A 15,865-nucleotide genomic window follows, 5' to 3' on the forward strand; every position below is an offset into this window, starting at 1 on the left:
TTTGTGAGCGAACCAAGTGCCAATTTTGCAGAGAGATTGTGCAGACAGCATCTTTTCATGCCAAAATGCAACGGAAACCTCCCCTGAAATACTGGTCCCAGTGTCTTTTCCAAGACATTTCTTGGGTGGTCCGACCATGACACACATTTTGTCAACGTCCAGCACTTTGTTAATGTCTTCCTGTGGCCATGTTACGTTTCAATATGTGCCTAAATTATAGATGATCTCTATTTTAACATCCTCTGAAGGCAATTTGTTAATGTATCACCTTAACCTTGAGGTGGCTGTTCAATTGCTTTGTCTCAGTTCAATTTGTAACCGTTCCTACCAGTCAAAAGTTTTAAAATCATATCTTCAAGAACCAAAGCTTTGTAGCAGCGATAGGGTGCGCGTGTATCACACAGACTCCAACAATTCAAGAAGACACTACCTCCTCTATGGTGAGTAGGGATTGGGTAAAATGTTGGTCATTTGATCAATGTTCACATAACAACATTAAGAAAAGTTAGAGTTTAATTGTATTTAGAGGGTGAGCATTTATTTTTGTATATACATATATCATATACAGGAGCAAGCTGAAACTGTCAGTGTTGGTTAGGAAGTAGGTAATATGTAATGTGCATTATTGTAAGTAAAAGCCTGTTAAGGTATATAAACTCGTCTTCAATGCTTCATCCTTGATTCTAACATTCACCACATTCTTGTGGGACTGTTGTCACAGGTATCCTGCACTAGGCAAGGATGGCAATGATTTTCTCTAAAGGAAATGAATGAACAAGTTAATCTTTCATGACAGCTCAGCATGGTCATGGTTACTGTTACTAATACAATAACATGATTAACCCCTATTGGTTTTAGTTTCCCCAAGTTTTGATAAATTAATTAAAATCTAAAACTACTATGCCAAGATTTAAACTCAAGGGCCCTGTAACTGTATCAGAGTGGCTTTTGAGGGAGTTCTGCAGTTAAGTCTTATAAAGAAAAGAATTGTAATCTTTTAATGAGATTGGATGACCACAGCGTCACTAACATCTGGGGCAGTTGTTGAGAAATCTGTAGGATCTTTCTTGACCGCATTTGCTATTTTAAATGCTCTGTGGAGTGCTCAACCACAATTTGTCTGTTACACATATTTACCTCAGTTTAAGTCAGGATGTTAGAATATTTTTTTCTGTGTGTATATACATGTAGACTGCATTACTGTTCCAACTTTGCATCGTGAAGTTAGAACATTACTAAAGTTTTTTCAAAATCTTAAAATCTTGTGATATTCTCTTAGTAAGTACCGAGTATCTAACATTTATCTACTCTCAAAAAATTACTTACTGGTTCCTAGTAATGTAAATTTAATGGTCTGGCCTCAGATCACAACAGTGATGTATATATACTCCATAGATAGTCCCACATCACTTGTTATATGTACATGAGGGAGAACTGTGGAGTAGAATAGGTAAGAATGGGCAAAAATTCTAAGTATGGCAGTGAATGCATACTTTTGGAACAGTGTGGTGATGGTGGGCTTATAACCAGGATATACGGATTTGCTATGAACTTGTAAATCTTGCTAACACATAGGCAGTAAGGGTGGGAGAGCTTTGTGGGCCAGAACAAGCACTAGGCAAACTAGGCAGATGCCAAGAGTGTGACATTTTGGGAGGGTGGGTGTGGCAAAAAAGCTGAATCAACTATTCATGAAACTCCATAGATAAACAAATAGGTTTCAGAAGTGGGAATGAAAGGTCTAGATCTACCAATATGCATCCACATATACTATACTGACTTACATATAGATTATCATGCACTTACATTGTCATTATTCCCAAAATTTCATATTATTTTCTTCATTATGTTTATGCACCAAGTTTACAAATTTGTGCATCTACATGCAAACATGTAAATAACATTAAAGATTCTAATTTAATCTAGCCCACACTATCATAATGACTGTGTCAAGTTTGCATAAAATTATACAGTAACTGTTGCTGGATCACAGAATATTGCATCATGTGAGGCATATTACACATCCTAATCTGCATTTCTTCTGGTATATAACCTCTGAAAAATATAGAACAATTAAAATGTACAATTAGCAGCATCATATAGTCCTTTCTTGTGTAAAATAAATCTAATTATAAATGCAGAATTTGAATTCACTGTAATGCATAACATTAATTTTTGAAAGTTAATTACGTGGAGGAAAGGTTTACGAGGCGAAGGTTTACTGAGGGCATCTAATATTCTAGCAGGGGCCTTGTCAGCTGTGTGGTGAAAAAGAAGTTGTCATTACTAATCACAGCTCCAGACAATAACTTGCTTGTAAAGTGCATATTACCACTGTAACTCACTCTCCCTCTGTAAACTGTAAAACAGCACAATCGCCAAGGGTCACAGTTCCCCACCAAGCCAGTACCCTCCTCAGTTGGAAATATATCCCTGTTCCATCAGCATCAGACAATCATGAGTTCAGGTTCCACTCCCGGAACTAAGCACACAAGTTGTCCTGACATTTCAGTGTTGCTTTGAATGGTTGCTGTCGAGATTCATAGAGATATACAGCACGGAAACAGTCCCTTTGGTCCAACTCATCCATGCCAACCAGACATCCTAAATTACTCTAGTCCCATTTGTCAGCAATTGGCCCAGATCCCTCTAAACCCTTCTTGATCGTGTACCCATCCAGATGCCTTTTAAATGTTGTACCAACCTCCACCATTTCCTCTGGCAGCTCATTCCATACATGCACCACTCTCTGCGTGGAGAAATTGCCCCTTAGGTCTCTTTTATATCTTCCCCCTCTCACCCTAAACCTATGCCCTCTAGTTCTGGACACACTGGGGACTTGCCTGCTCCAGGCCCATATGCCTCCAAACCTTTCCTATTCATGTATCCATCCAAATGTCTTTTAAATGTTGTAATTGTACCCACATCCACCACTTCCTCAGGAAATTCATTCCACATGCGAACCACCCTCTATGTATAAAATTTGCCTCTTATGTCTTTTTAAAATCTCTCTCCTTGCCTTGAAATTCCCCATCTTAGGGAAAAAGACAACTACTAGCAACTCTATCTATACCTCTCATTATTTTATAAAAGTTTATCAGATCACCTCTCAATCTCCTACACTCCAGTGAAACAAGTCCCAGCCTATCCAGCCTTTCTTTATAACTCAAACCTTCCATCCTGGCACCATTCTGGTAAATCTCTTCTGAACTTTCTCCAGCTTGATAATACCCTTTCTATAACTGGGTGACCAGAACTGGACACAGTATTCCAGAAGAGGTCTCACCAAAGTCCTGTACACCCTCAACATAACATTCCAACTCCTATTCTCCAAGGACTGAGCAATGAAGGCAAGCATGCCAACTATCTTTTTAACCACCCAGTCTGTATATGACGCAAATTTTAAAGAATTATGTGCCTGCACCCCTAGGTCCCTCTGGTCTACAACTCTATCCAAGACCCTACCATTAATTGTATAGGCCGTAACCTTGTTTGTTGAACCAAAATGCAATACCTCGCATTTATCCAGATTGAACTCCTATTGCCATTTTTCAGCCCATTGACCCATTTAATCAAGATCCTTTGTAATCTTAGAAAACTTTCTTCATTGTCTACTAAGCCACCACTTTTGGTGTCGTCTGCAAACTGGCTAACCATGCCTTCGATATTCTCTTCAAATAATTTCTATCAATGCATTTTCACTTGGTGTGATGGAAGAGCATAAAGCATTCACAGGAAATCTAACAACTTTACTTCATTGACGGCAGCAATTTGACAGATAATGAGCTGCTGTAGGAGTCTCAGCACATTGTCATTTTAATACCACTCGTCTGAGTGCAGAAAGACAATTTCCAGCTTGCACAGTGACAAGGGAATTCAAGAGTAAGCCCCCTCATCAGTATAGCACAAAATAAATAGAGTGAATTACTGGGAAAAAAGATGAACAATCCGAGAATGTTTTGAGATATTGAGGGATGCTGCGCAGTGTGCATTATGAGACAGTGGGAAAGCCCAAGTCTGTGTGTGTACATGGGAGTACTGTACAGAACTAGAACAATATAAATGCCAGTATTCAATTTCATGCTGCAATGCACAAGCATGTTTAATATTGTGATTTCTATTTCCATTTTGTGATTCAATATCTTTGGCAATTCACGTATCACATGTTAATCAGCCATCTCTTCTGCAGACTGCACATTGTAGTCATCAGCAGAACAAATGATTCTTTCTTCAATTAAGTTTGGCTAAATATTCCTCAATGGCTCAATGTGCAAACATACCATGTGTTCTGGTACTGAGCTCCATGCAAAATTCAGGTTTTATGTTCAAGTTTCTGTCAGGTTATATCATAAGGAGTGAAGTTGAACTGACAGGTCTTATCTGTCTGAATGCAACATGAAAATCATGAAATGATTACGCGAACTTTGAGCAAATACTTAATCCATACAAGCCAGCCATTTACTTTCCCACAAAATTATTCCAATGCATTTCTGAATTTATTCTGAATGTTATTTGCTCTCAGGATTTTGTCCTTTGGAGCCCTGGCATAATTTTTTGTTTGGTTACCCTTGCTGGCAGCTTCTTTTACATAATTATTGAATCATAACAATGGAGGTTAAGAATGACACCAATGTGCCGTCGCAAAGTTGAAGTCTATGACAGACAGATAGTAAGCTCTCCACTGGTCAGAGTCGTACGTAGCACAAAGCCAAGATGGCTATAGTTGCAGGAGGACAATCAACATGACATAGATGAAATGGGTTTTTGATCCTGGGGACACTGGCACACGTAGTGGTGAAATTGGGGAGCTGTAGCAATGAAATAGGCTTCCTGTGAACCATGTTTGTTCCAGGGGTCTTGAGAATCGAGGTGTTGTAACTCAAAGGAAAATAAAATATTTTAACATACAATTAGCAGCAGAAGTAGACTATTCAGACCTTCAAGCCTGCTCCACTATTTAATAAGATCATAGCTTATTTGTTTGTGTTTTGAATTCCACATACTACATAATTTCCCTTTCATAAAACCATGCTGATCTTTCCCAATTACATTAGTAGTTTTTAAGTCTATAAACATTTTAATGATCAATTCTAACACCACCTTCATGAAAAACCTCAACCTAACCAGCCTATAGTTAACAATAAAAACAGTGCTGGAGAAACTCAGCAGCATCTGTGGAGAGAGAAACAGAGTTAACATTTGAGTCTGACTTGATTCTTCTTCAGAAATGAAAAGATTCAGTGCTTTTATGTGTGGACAGAGGGAGAGGAGTAGCAAGTGTTGCCTATTTTCTGCCTCCCTCTCTGCTTGAATAAGAGGGGGTTACAATTACTATTTTGCAATCTGATGGAATCTTTCCAGAATCTAGTGCTTTGTGGAAAATTGGCATGATTGCATTATCTCATATACAACTTATTAGACATTTTGTTTAAGTGTGGTGCTGGAAAAGCACAGTAGGTCATGCAGCATCTGAGGAGCAGGAGAATCGATAAGGCCTTCATCAGGAATGAGGTTTGTGGGACGGGGGACCGAGAGTTAAATGGGAGGACTCAGCTGCTCTGGCCCTGATGAAGGGCTTATGGCCGAAACGTCAATTCTCCTGCTCCTTGGATGCTGCCTGACCTGCTGTGCTTTTCCATCACCACTGTCTTGACTTATTAGACTGTCGACATGGCTCAAAATCTTTGATCTTATAATTCTGAATACAGAAGGTCTATTGGTCATTGGCCAAACTTTCTTACATTGAATTGTTGAGGTGTCGAAGTATTTCCTACGAATGACATTATTGTCTCATTCAATGTAGGTCTTAAGTATTGGGTAAAATTAAATCTTGGGTTAAATATGTACATTTTATGGATTTGGAGAAGGTTTTATGATGTGTTTGAGCCATGGTCCAATGAGTAACTCTTTTTTTATAAGCCAAGCAACTGCAGGTTCAAAGGTAATTTCTCGTAGGAGAAAATGAGTCTCAATGTACTCCGGAGTCCTGGTGAAGGGATAATGTTCGAAATGTCGATTGTCCTGCTCCTCAGATGCTGCCTCTCCTGCTGTGCTTTTCCAGCACCTCACTCTTGACTCTGATCTCCAGCTTCTACAGTTCTCACTTTCTACTATTTGAACGATTGCTGTCTTTCAGTCCATTACTCTGTGTATATTGTCTGCAATGTTGACTTGATAATAACAGAGAGGAGTACATGATAAAAGTAATTAATTGACTGTGAAGCACTCTGTGGTGTTTTAAGGACATAAAATGTACTCTACAAATTCAAGTTCTTTACTTGTGTAACAAAACTGAGTTCAAATCGTGGATGTTTTCCCAATCGTTAATTTGAATGGTCAGAAAGTTCATAGTCTTTCCAAAGCAAGCCCCTAGCAAACTCCAAAATGATCCCAATTAAATCATATTAACTACCAAATAAAGGATGACATGCAAATGATATATATATAACGGATGACATTGAAAGAGAAATGTTTTACTAATTATTACTACCTTGTCAATCACATTGTTAAGGTTTGTTAATGTCATGTCAATTGCATTGTGAAGACAGGTAGCAGGTCTGAACTATTTACCGTTTGGCACCTATAAATATGAGATACTGAGACATTGATATTAGTGGTGTGAGACTGATAAAGTCAATAAACTCTCTCATTTAAAAAAAGGAATTGTGTCTTGGTTTCTGCTTCACCAGCCAGTTTGCATTCTTCTTGGCTTTGTCCTGGGAAATCTCTGATGGGTGATCAGAATACATTAAATAATTGCAAAAATGACTTATTTAATTTGTGCTCTGCACAAATATGCAGAACATGATAGAGTCTCATAACCCATTCTCACAGTCCATGCATGGGTTAATTATGGACAGGACTAATTGTCACAATATCCGGATCAACACTGCAAAGCACAAGATAGAATTCCATGATTTAGCACAAAGCACTCATGGGGAATGAATGAATGTTACCAATTAACCAGCTTCCTGGCCGATTCCAAATTTCAAAGGTCACAGCATTTCAGTTGCGGCATCAAAACCGGACAAAACAATCATTTGCCTGCAAGAATTGCAGCAATACATCCACGAAACAAAGTTAATTGTGTTACAGAACAGCGATATGTCTCACGTTATGAAAGGACACATGATGGTTAGCTTGATAAATAAGCTGAATAGATGCTATTAATGCTGAATCTCACACCTAATTCTATTTCCATTGATAAACACGAAACATCAGCCTTTAATGTTCCTGGCAGAAAATCTTTTCTCCTAAGTGTGCCTACTGGCAATCTGATTTTTCTCTATTCTGCTTTGGAGGTGTATGAGTGAAGGAAACTAAATCACGGCAGGGTGGCTTAGTGGTTCGCATTGCTGCCTCACAGTCCCAGGAACTTGGCTTCGATTCCAGCCTTGGGTGATTAGGTGGAGTGTACATGTTCTCCCTTTGTCTGTCTGGGTTTCCTCCCACAGTCCAAAGATGTGCAGGTTAGGTGGATTAGCCATGCTAGATTGCCCACAGTGTTCATGGATGTGCAGGCAAGGTAGAGGGATGAGTCTAGGTGGGATGCTATTTGGTGAGGCAATGTGGACTCAATGGGTTGCATGGCCTGTTCCACAGTGTAGGGATTCTATGAATAAATGCGAGGCTTTTGTTTGTCTTAGAATCAAAGAGATGTACAGCACAGAAACAGACCCTTCAATCCAACTCGTTCGTGCCAACCTGATATCTTAACCTAATCTAGTCCCATTTTCTAGCACTTGGCCCATATCTCTCTAAACCCTTCCTATTCATATACCCATCCAGATGCCTTTTATATGCTGCAATAGTACTAGCCTCCACCACTTCCTCTGGCAGCTCATTCCATACATGCACCACTCTCTGCGTGAAAATGTTGGCCCTTATGTCTCTTTATATCTTTCCCCTCTCACCCTAAACCTATGCCCTCTGGTTCTGGACTCCCCCACCCCAGGGAAAAGGCCTTGTCTGTTTATCCTATCCATGCCCCTCATGATTTTATAAACCTCTATAAGGTCACCACTCAGCCTCCGATGCTCCAGGGAAAATACCTCCAGCCTATTCAACCTCTCCCTATAGCTCAAATCCTCCATCCCTGGCAACATCCTTGTAAATCTTTTCTGAACCCTTTCAAGTTTCACAACAAGCTTCCAGTAGGAGGGAGACCAGAATTGCACACAATATTCCAAAAGTGGCCTAACCAACGTCCTGCACAGCTGCAACATGACCTCCCAACTCTTATACTCAATGCTCTGACCAATAAAGGAAGGCATACCAAATCCCTTCTTCACTATCCTGTCTACCTGTGATTCTACCTTCAAGGAGCTGTGAACCTGCACTCCAAGGTCTGTTTGTTCAGCAACACTCCCCAGGGCCTTACCATTAATTGTATAAGTCCTGCTAAGATTTGCTTTCCCAAAATGCAGCACCTCACAGTTATCTAAATTAAACTCCATCTGCCACTTCTCAGCCCATTGGCCCATCTGATCAAGATCCTGTTGTACTCTAAGGTAACCTTCCTCGCTTTCCACTACACCTCCAATCTTGGTGTCATCTGCAAACTTACTAATGTTATGTCCTCTTATGTTCACACCCAAATCATTTATATAAATGACGAAAGCAGTAGACCCAACACCGATCCTTGTGGTACACCACTGGTCACAGGCCTCCAGTCTGAAAAACAACCACCACCAACACCCTCTGTATTCTATCTTTGAGCCAGTTCTGTATCCAAATGGCTAGTTCTCCCTGTTTTCCATGAGATCTAACCTTGCTAATCAGTCTACCAAGAGAAACCTTGTCGTACGCCTTACTGAAGTTCATATAGATCACACCCACTGCTTTGTCCTCATCAATCCTCTTTGTTACTTCTTAAAAAAACTCAATCAAGTTTGTGAGACATGATTTCCCACGCACAAAGCCATGTTGACTATCCCTTGCATTACTGAATGTATACAAATCCTGTCCCTCAGGGTTCCCTCCAACAGCTTGGCCACCATTGATGTCAGGCTCACCAGTCTATAGTTCCCTGGCTTTTCCTTACCACCTTTCTTAAATAGTGGTGCCACGTTAGCCAACCTCCAGTCTTCCGGCACTTCACTCATGACTATCGATGATGCAAATATCTCTGCACCCAATAATCACTTCCCTCACTTCCCACAGAGTTTTAGGATACACCTGATCAGGTCCTGGGGATTTATCCACCTTTATGCATTTTAAGACATCTAGCACCTCCTCCTCTGTAATATGGACATTTTTCATGATGTCACCATCTATTTCCTGACATTCTATATTTTCCATGCCCTTCTCCACAGTAAACAGTGATGCAAAATATTTGTTTTGTATCTCCCCCATTTCCTGTGGTTCCACATGTAGGCTGCCTTGCTGATCTTTGAGGGGCCCTATTCTCCCCCTAGTTACTGTTTTGACCTTGATATGTTTAGAAAATCCCTTTGGAGCCTCCTTACCTCTATTTGCCAAAGCTATCTCATGTCCCCTTTTTGCCCTCATGATTTCCCTCTTCAGTATACTCTTACTGCCTTTATACTCTTCTAAGGATTCACTTGATCTCTATACCTGAAATATGTTTCATTCTTTTTCTGAAACAAAACTTCAATTTCTCTCGTCATTCAGCATTCTCTATACCTGCCACCCTTGCTTTTCACCCTAACAGGTATATACTGTCTCTGGACTCTCATTATCTCATCTTTAAAGGCTTCCCATTTTTCAGTCCTCCCTTTACCTGTGAACATCTGTCCCCAATCAACTTTTGAAAGTTCTTGCCTAACACCGTCAAAATTGCCTTTCCTCCAATTTGGAACTTCAACTTGTGGATCCGGTCTATTCTTTTCCATCACTATTTTAAACAATTAGAATTATGGTCACTGGCCCCAAAGTGCTTCCCCACTGACACCTCAGTCACCTGCCCTGCCCTATTTCCCAAGAGTCGGTCAAGTTTTGCACCTTCTCTAGTAGGTACATCCACATACTGAATCAGAAAATTTTCTTGTGCACACTTATTGTCACCATCTATTTCCCTATGTTCTATATTTTCCATGTCCTTCTCCACAGTAAACACTGATGCAAAATACTTGTTTGGAATCTCCCCCATCTCCTGTAGTTCCACATGTAGGCTGCCTTGCTGATCTTTGAGGGGCCCTATTCTCTCCCTAGTTACCCTTTTGTCCTTGATTTGTACCAAATTTTCTTGTACTTAACAAATTCCTCTCTATCTACACCCTTAACACTAGGGGCAGTCCCAGTCTATGTTTGGAAAGTTAAAATCTCCTCAGCGAACCACCCTATTATTTTTACCACAATGAGTATTAATTATTGCACCATTAACTCCTGCTTCTGTCTTGAGACAACTTGAAATCCTTCCCACAAACAGACTTTGAAAAATCAGATATGGCACTTTTCAAAATCTCAGCACATCTGTTATACAACCAATGGAGTATTTTTGAAGTACAATAGGTATTATAATGCAAGAAACATGGCAGCAAATTTGCATTTAGCAATACTGCTCCTCAGATGCTGCCTGAACTGCTGTGCTCTTCCAGCAGCATTAATCCAGAAGCTTCCACAAACAGCAACTTGATGATGAACATATAATCTATTTTAATAATGTTGGCTGAGTGATTCAGTAGGATACCTGAGAGAAATTCCCTGGTCTCCTGAGAAGTTCTGCTACTGGATTTAGAAGCAATGGGGCCTTTGTACACTATCTCATTGAAAACAGACAGTTCAGCATTCACTCAGTACTGCACTGAGGCTGTGAGTTTAATTCTATACTCAAGACCCTGTTGTGTTAAAACCTTCGCTGATTTTTCATTATTTTGTTTTTTTTTCAGTTTTGAGTTATGAGCTGGAATTGATTGATGGACTTTGGGTTAAAAAGAACAGAGGAGGTAAGCTTTGTTTGTTTGTGAGGCCAGGCCTCAAGGCTAATTGCAGGCTGAGCTTTGATTAAAAGGTTCCAACAGACCTAATGACCCCCTGGGAAGACCACTGTTAGAAGGTAACTCTGATCAAAGTTTCAGTAAAAACAGTCAAGGACTTCATGTTTATACCTGTGAACAACACATTGTGATGAACATTTAAGTAATCTGACTAGTTCTGTTATTTCCTCTTACTTATCTCTTTGTTTGACCTCTGACTTTTATGGGAATGGTGGCTGGAAACAAATGTTTCCAGTTTAAAGCACAGACATTAATCAGCTTACCGTGCTATTTAATTTTCTCTCTGCTAAAGCTACTTTATATGATCTACATCTTTCAGCCTTTTGTTTATGGTACGGAACTGGCGTCTGGAAATTAATCATGATGTGGAGGTGCTGGTGTTGTACTGGGGTGGATAAAGGTAAAAATTGTACAAAACCAGGTTGTAGCCCAACAAGTTTATTTGGAAGCACTAGCTTTTGGAGTGCTGCTCCATTGTCAGGTAAATGTGGAGACAGCTACCTGATGAAGGAGCAGCACTCTGGAAGCTAGTACTTCCAAATAAACCTATTGGACTATAACCCAGTGTTGTGTGATTTTTAACTGGAACTTAATCGTTCACCAAACCTGAAATTTGTTATTCAAATGCCTGGTTCGGAACCATCTGGGGGCCTGTGACAGTTTAATTTTACGTTGTTGTGAAAGCAGAAGTAGAAAGGCTGCTTTGATTCAGCTGTCTGTCTCCATGTTGTAACAGTTGTGAGACTTATAGGCTACAGCTTTCCCACTTCCAGAGACTGATTGCACTTCGACCATAGCCCATTCCCCAAACTGCAAGGACATGGATCTCCAGTCTCTGATTAGGGCCAAGTGCCTGATTGACTGTGGCCCATCCTTGGACTGGAATCGGGCGAGGTCCTTAACTAACTGTACGTCCGCTCCCAAGACTCACTACAGCTTTTCTCCACCCACTGAAGACTGATATCTTTTGACTTTCACACATGACCATTTACTTGCAGAACATGCAGTATGTTTGTCATGGAAATGCCTGGCACAAGTTGTAGCTGTGATGTTGGCGTAGTCCAATGCCACACAGCAATGTGTTCACCCTCTTTCCTGTTCAGTGCCGCCCATCGTCAATGCTACAAAGTCTGTACAAGCCACAGAGGCTGGCAACAGGAACTGAGCACTGAAACACTGAGAAAACCATGTGAACTTTGCAGAGGCTGGCAGTTCATAGTCAGTACTGAAGCCAATGAGAGTGTGCTAAGAAAACAATGAGAAGTGAATCGAGGCTGGCAGATTTTAACTAAGTGAGTGAGCGCCAAGAAAGCAAGCTAAAAAAAGCCATCAGTGGCATCCCGTGAAGATGCACGAAATGTCCCTGCACGCAAAATGACTTGTCAGAAGTTTATAAGTCAGTGACGTCTCTGAAATCCAAAGTGAAGTGCTGAAGGGCTGAAGAGGTGTGGAAGATGCTTTGAGAGCAGGGCCGGTGATGTGGTGACGTCAGAGTTTCGCTGGTACAGATGGGTGGACGAAGGATCGGGCAGTATGGTCACCATGGAGGGGTGACATTGTGAAGAAGCTGGGATGGGCATTCTGCAGCTGCCAGGGTGCCCACTTGGATTTACATGGCAACAATTTGTACCATCCTTTCCTTGGGAAAAGGCAGGAGAATTGCAAGTTGCCTTTGAATAAAGCAAGATGCAGCTTTCATGAGATTTAAATGTATGGATATAAGGTAGATACTGCTCAATAGTGAGATTCTAAAGTTGCCATTTAAGTCTTGAGGTAAAATTGTGAAAACTTTTGTCGTCATCAAGATTTTGATTTCTTAGTTCTTTCTGTATTTTCCCATGTTACTCACCATTATTCAGTTAGATTTGAACTCTGACCCCAGTCTTTCAATTCGAATGCAAAACTAACGTTGATCTGATGGTAGAGTGAACTATGTGCATTAATCTCCACATTTGATGCTTGGAATTTTGTTAAAGAGCAGAGAAAATTCCATTAAGACCAAAGAATGTCAGAATAAATGTTAAATTTGTTTCTTTTCATAGCTATTGGACCATAGCTATTACAAGATGATTAGGGGGTTAGATAGGGTTGACAGTGTGAACCTTTTCCCGCGTATGGAGTCGGGTATTACAAGGGGGCATAGCTTTAAATTAAGGGGGGGTAGATATAGGACTGAAGTTAGGGGTAGGTTCTTCACTCAGCGAGTCGTAAGTTCATGGAATGCCCTGCCAGTCGCAGTGGTGGACTCTCCCTCTTTATGGGCATTTAAGCGGGCATTGGATAGGTATATGGAGGATAGTGGGTTAGTATAGGTTAGGTGGGCTTGGATCGGCGCAACATCGAGGGCCAAAGGGCCTGTACTGCGCTGTATTCTTCTATGTTCTATGTTCTATGTTCTAAGTAGGGTTATTTGTATCAACGTCCAATATCATTGTTGCTGATGTTGCAAATGAAAATATGAAAATGAATAATATGCATTTTTAAAGTGATTTGGCAAGGTGGCATTTTAAATGCCAAATCCTTTATCTACTTTAATGAAGGTTGCACATTTAGAATAACTTGTTATTTTCCTTTGGAGGTAACTGACTAACCCACCTGGTATTTTTAACGTTCTCTGCGCTCATTTCTGATGTTGAAATGTTTTCTGTTTTTCCCTTTAACGATGAACTGACTGGGGATCGCTTGAGTTTGCTCTGGACATGCAGTAAATAATTGACTCATTGGCCTTACTAATTAACACAAACATCCTCCATGGTGAAGTCATGTCCTAAATCTGCTTGAACACTTATTTCCATCCAGTGTATGTGTCTTGTGGTCAATGGAAGTCAATCACTTTTAAGGATCAAAGTTCCAGGTTAACTCCCTAACTGTCCAGAAGGTGTGTCATAACATGCCTCAAACAGGTTGTATATAAATATTTATAATTTATATTGCATTTGTTTATTAATGAAGATCATTGATGAATTTAATCATGGAATATCGTTTCTTTTTAATGCATTCAACAAATTTTCTTATAATTATAACAAATTAAAAATAATGGCTTTGTTGTAGTTGGACTGGAATTAAGGATATTCCATTCACCAAAAACACTAACAGCATGTGAAGAAAAAGTCTCAGTGACTCGAGGAGTCTCTGCAGTTCACCATTTCACATTTCCAGCTTCAATTAAATTTTAAAAATGTCCTCATCTGAATGATCTCTTTGTCACTCTCCAGATTTGAGAAGGATACTGTGCTCTAAAGAATCATAGAGTCCCTACAGTGTGGAAACAGGCCATTTGGCCCAACAAGTCCACACCGACCCTCCGAAGAGCAACCCACCCAGACCCATTCCCTATTACTTTACATTTCCCTTGACTAATCCACCTAGCCTAGGCATCCCTGAAGACTATGGGCAAATTATCACAGCCAATTCACTTAGCATGCACATCCTTGGTATTGGGGAGGAAACCAGAGCACTCAGAGGGAACCCACACAAACACAGGGAGAATCTGCAAACTCCACACAGACAGTTACCCAAGGCAGGAATTGAACCCAGGTCCCTGGCGTAGTGAAGCAGCAGTGCTAACCACTGAGCCACCCAAGTCAGCAAAACAGATCTGCCTTCTTAAGCTCAGCATGTCTCAAAGGCAATGAAATACATTTAGAATGCAATCACTTCACTAAATTCTTCACAACAAGCACCCGCATGCAGTAACGTGATAATGACCAGATGATCTGTGTTAGTGATGTTGATAGAGTGATAAATATTGGCCAAGACTAGTGTTATGAAATCTTTTGCATTCGCTTGAATCTAAAGAAAGGGCCTTAGTCCAATGTATCATTTACATTCTCCCACTGTGGCCCTGTACTGAATCAGATTTTTGCGCTGAAGATTCTGGAGGTCACAGTCATTCTCATTCTCAGTCAGAGTTTTGTCAACTGAGCCATGGCTGTCTTATAATAACAGAATTAAAAATCACACAATACCAGATTATAGTCCAACATATATATTTGGAAGCACTAACTTTTGGAGCGCTGCTCCTTCATCAGGTATAAGATCGTATAAGATCGTATAAGATAAGAGTATAAGATCGTAAGACGCAGAATGTATAGCAAAAGTTTACAGTGTGACGGAAATGAAATGATATATTGAAAAAGACCTGGATTGTTTGTTGAGTCTCCCAGCTTTTAGAATGACCAGTTCTTTCATATGTAAATCCCAAAACTTTTTTAAAGTTACATTCTCAAGTGAACTTTAATAATAGGTGCCATATCAGCCCAGATAATGCATTGAAGGTGTGAGGTGCCCAGTGTGATACTGTCTGTGCCCCAATGTTCAGACTGATTCTATTTCTAAAAAAAGGATTTACAGAATCTTACATGGATTCATGCAGTTTTTGAGCAAAATAAAATGTAATTCTTCAAGTACAAATTCACCACAAACTTATATGTGTGCTTGTGCATATGGGTATGTGTGTGAGGGGGGGTGTGTGAGTGTCTGTGAGTGTGTGTGTTTGTGTATGTGTATGAGTCCGCTGAAGTGTTCTCCACACTCACCCACACACACACACCCTCTTACAGGCTTATACCCCTTTACACTCTCACTTACACACATACACAATCTCTCATAGACACTCATACCCCCTCACACACATACATACACACCCACATGCACGCAGATAAGCATATAAGTTTGTGGAGTGAATTTGTACTTGCAGAATTGCATTTTATTTTGCTCAAGACCTGCATGAATCCATGTAAGATTCTGTAAATGCCTTTTTTAGAAATAGAATCAGTCGAACATTGGGGCACAGACAGCCTCACATAGAGACCTCACACCTTCAATGCATTATCTGTGCCAACATGGCATCCACTGTTAAAGTTCACTTGAGAATGTAACTTTAAAAAGAAGTTTTGGGATATAAA

General features: G+C 40.2%; 1 protein-coding gene across 1 annotated transcript in view; it reads left to right on the forward strand.

The window, feature by feature from the left end:
• LOC148145088 (uncharacterized) overlaps positions 1 to 15,865 on the forward strand; it is a 25,548-nt gene continuing 9,683 nt past the window's right edge. The window contains exons 1-2 of the mRNA XM_087973509.1: positions 1 to 440; positions 10,851 to 10,907. Coding sequence (XP_087829635.1) covers positions 221 to 440; positions 10,851 to 10,907 — 277 coding nt within the window. The 5' untranslated portion in view covers positions 1 to 220. The remainder of the gene's footprint in view (positions 441 to 10,850; positions 10,908 to 15,865) is intronic.

The sequence above is a fragment of the Chiloscyllium plagiosum genome, unplaced genomic scaffold (genome assembly GCF_037043375.1).
Source record: "Chiloscyllium plagiosum isolate Xiang-an unplaced genomic scaffold, Cpla_swu_hap1 HiC_scaffold_26, whole genome shotgun sequence".
Lineage (NCBI taxonomy): Eukaryota > Metazoa > Chordata > Chondrichthyes > Orectolobiformes > Hemiscylliidae > Chiloscyllium > Chiloscyllium plagiosum.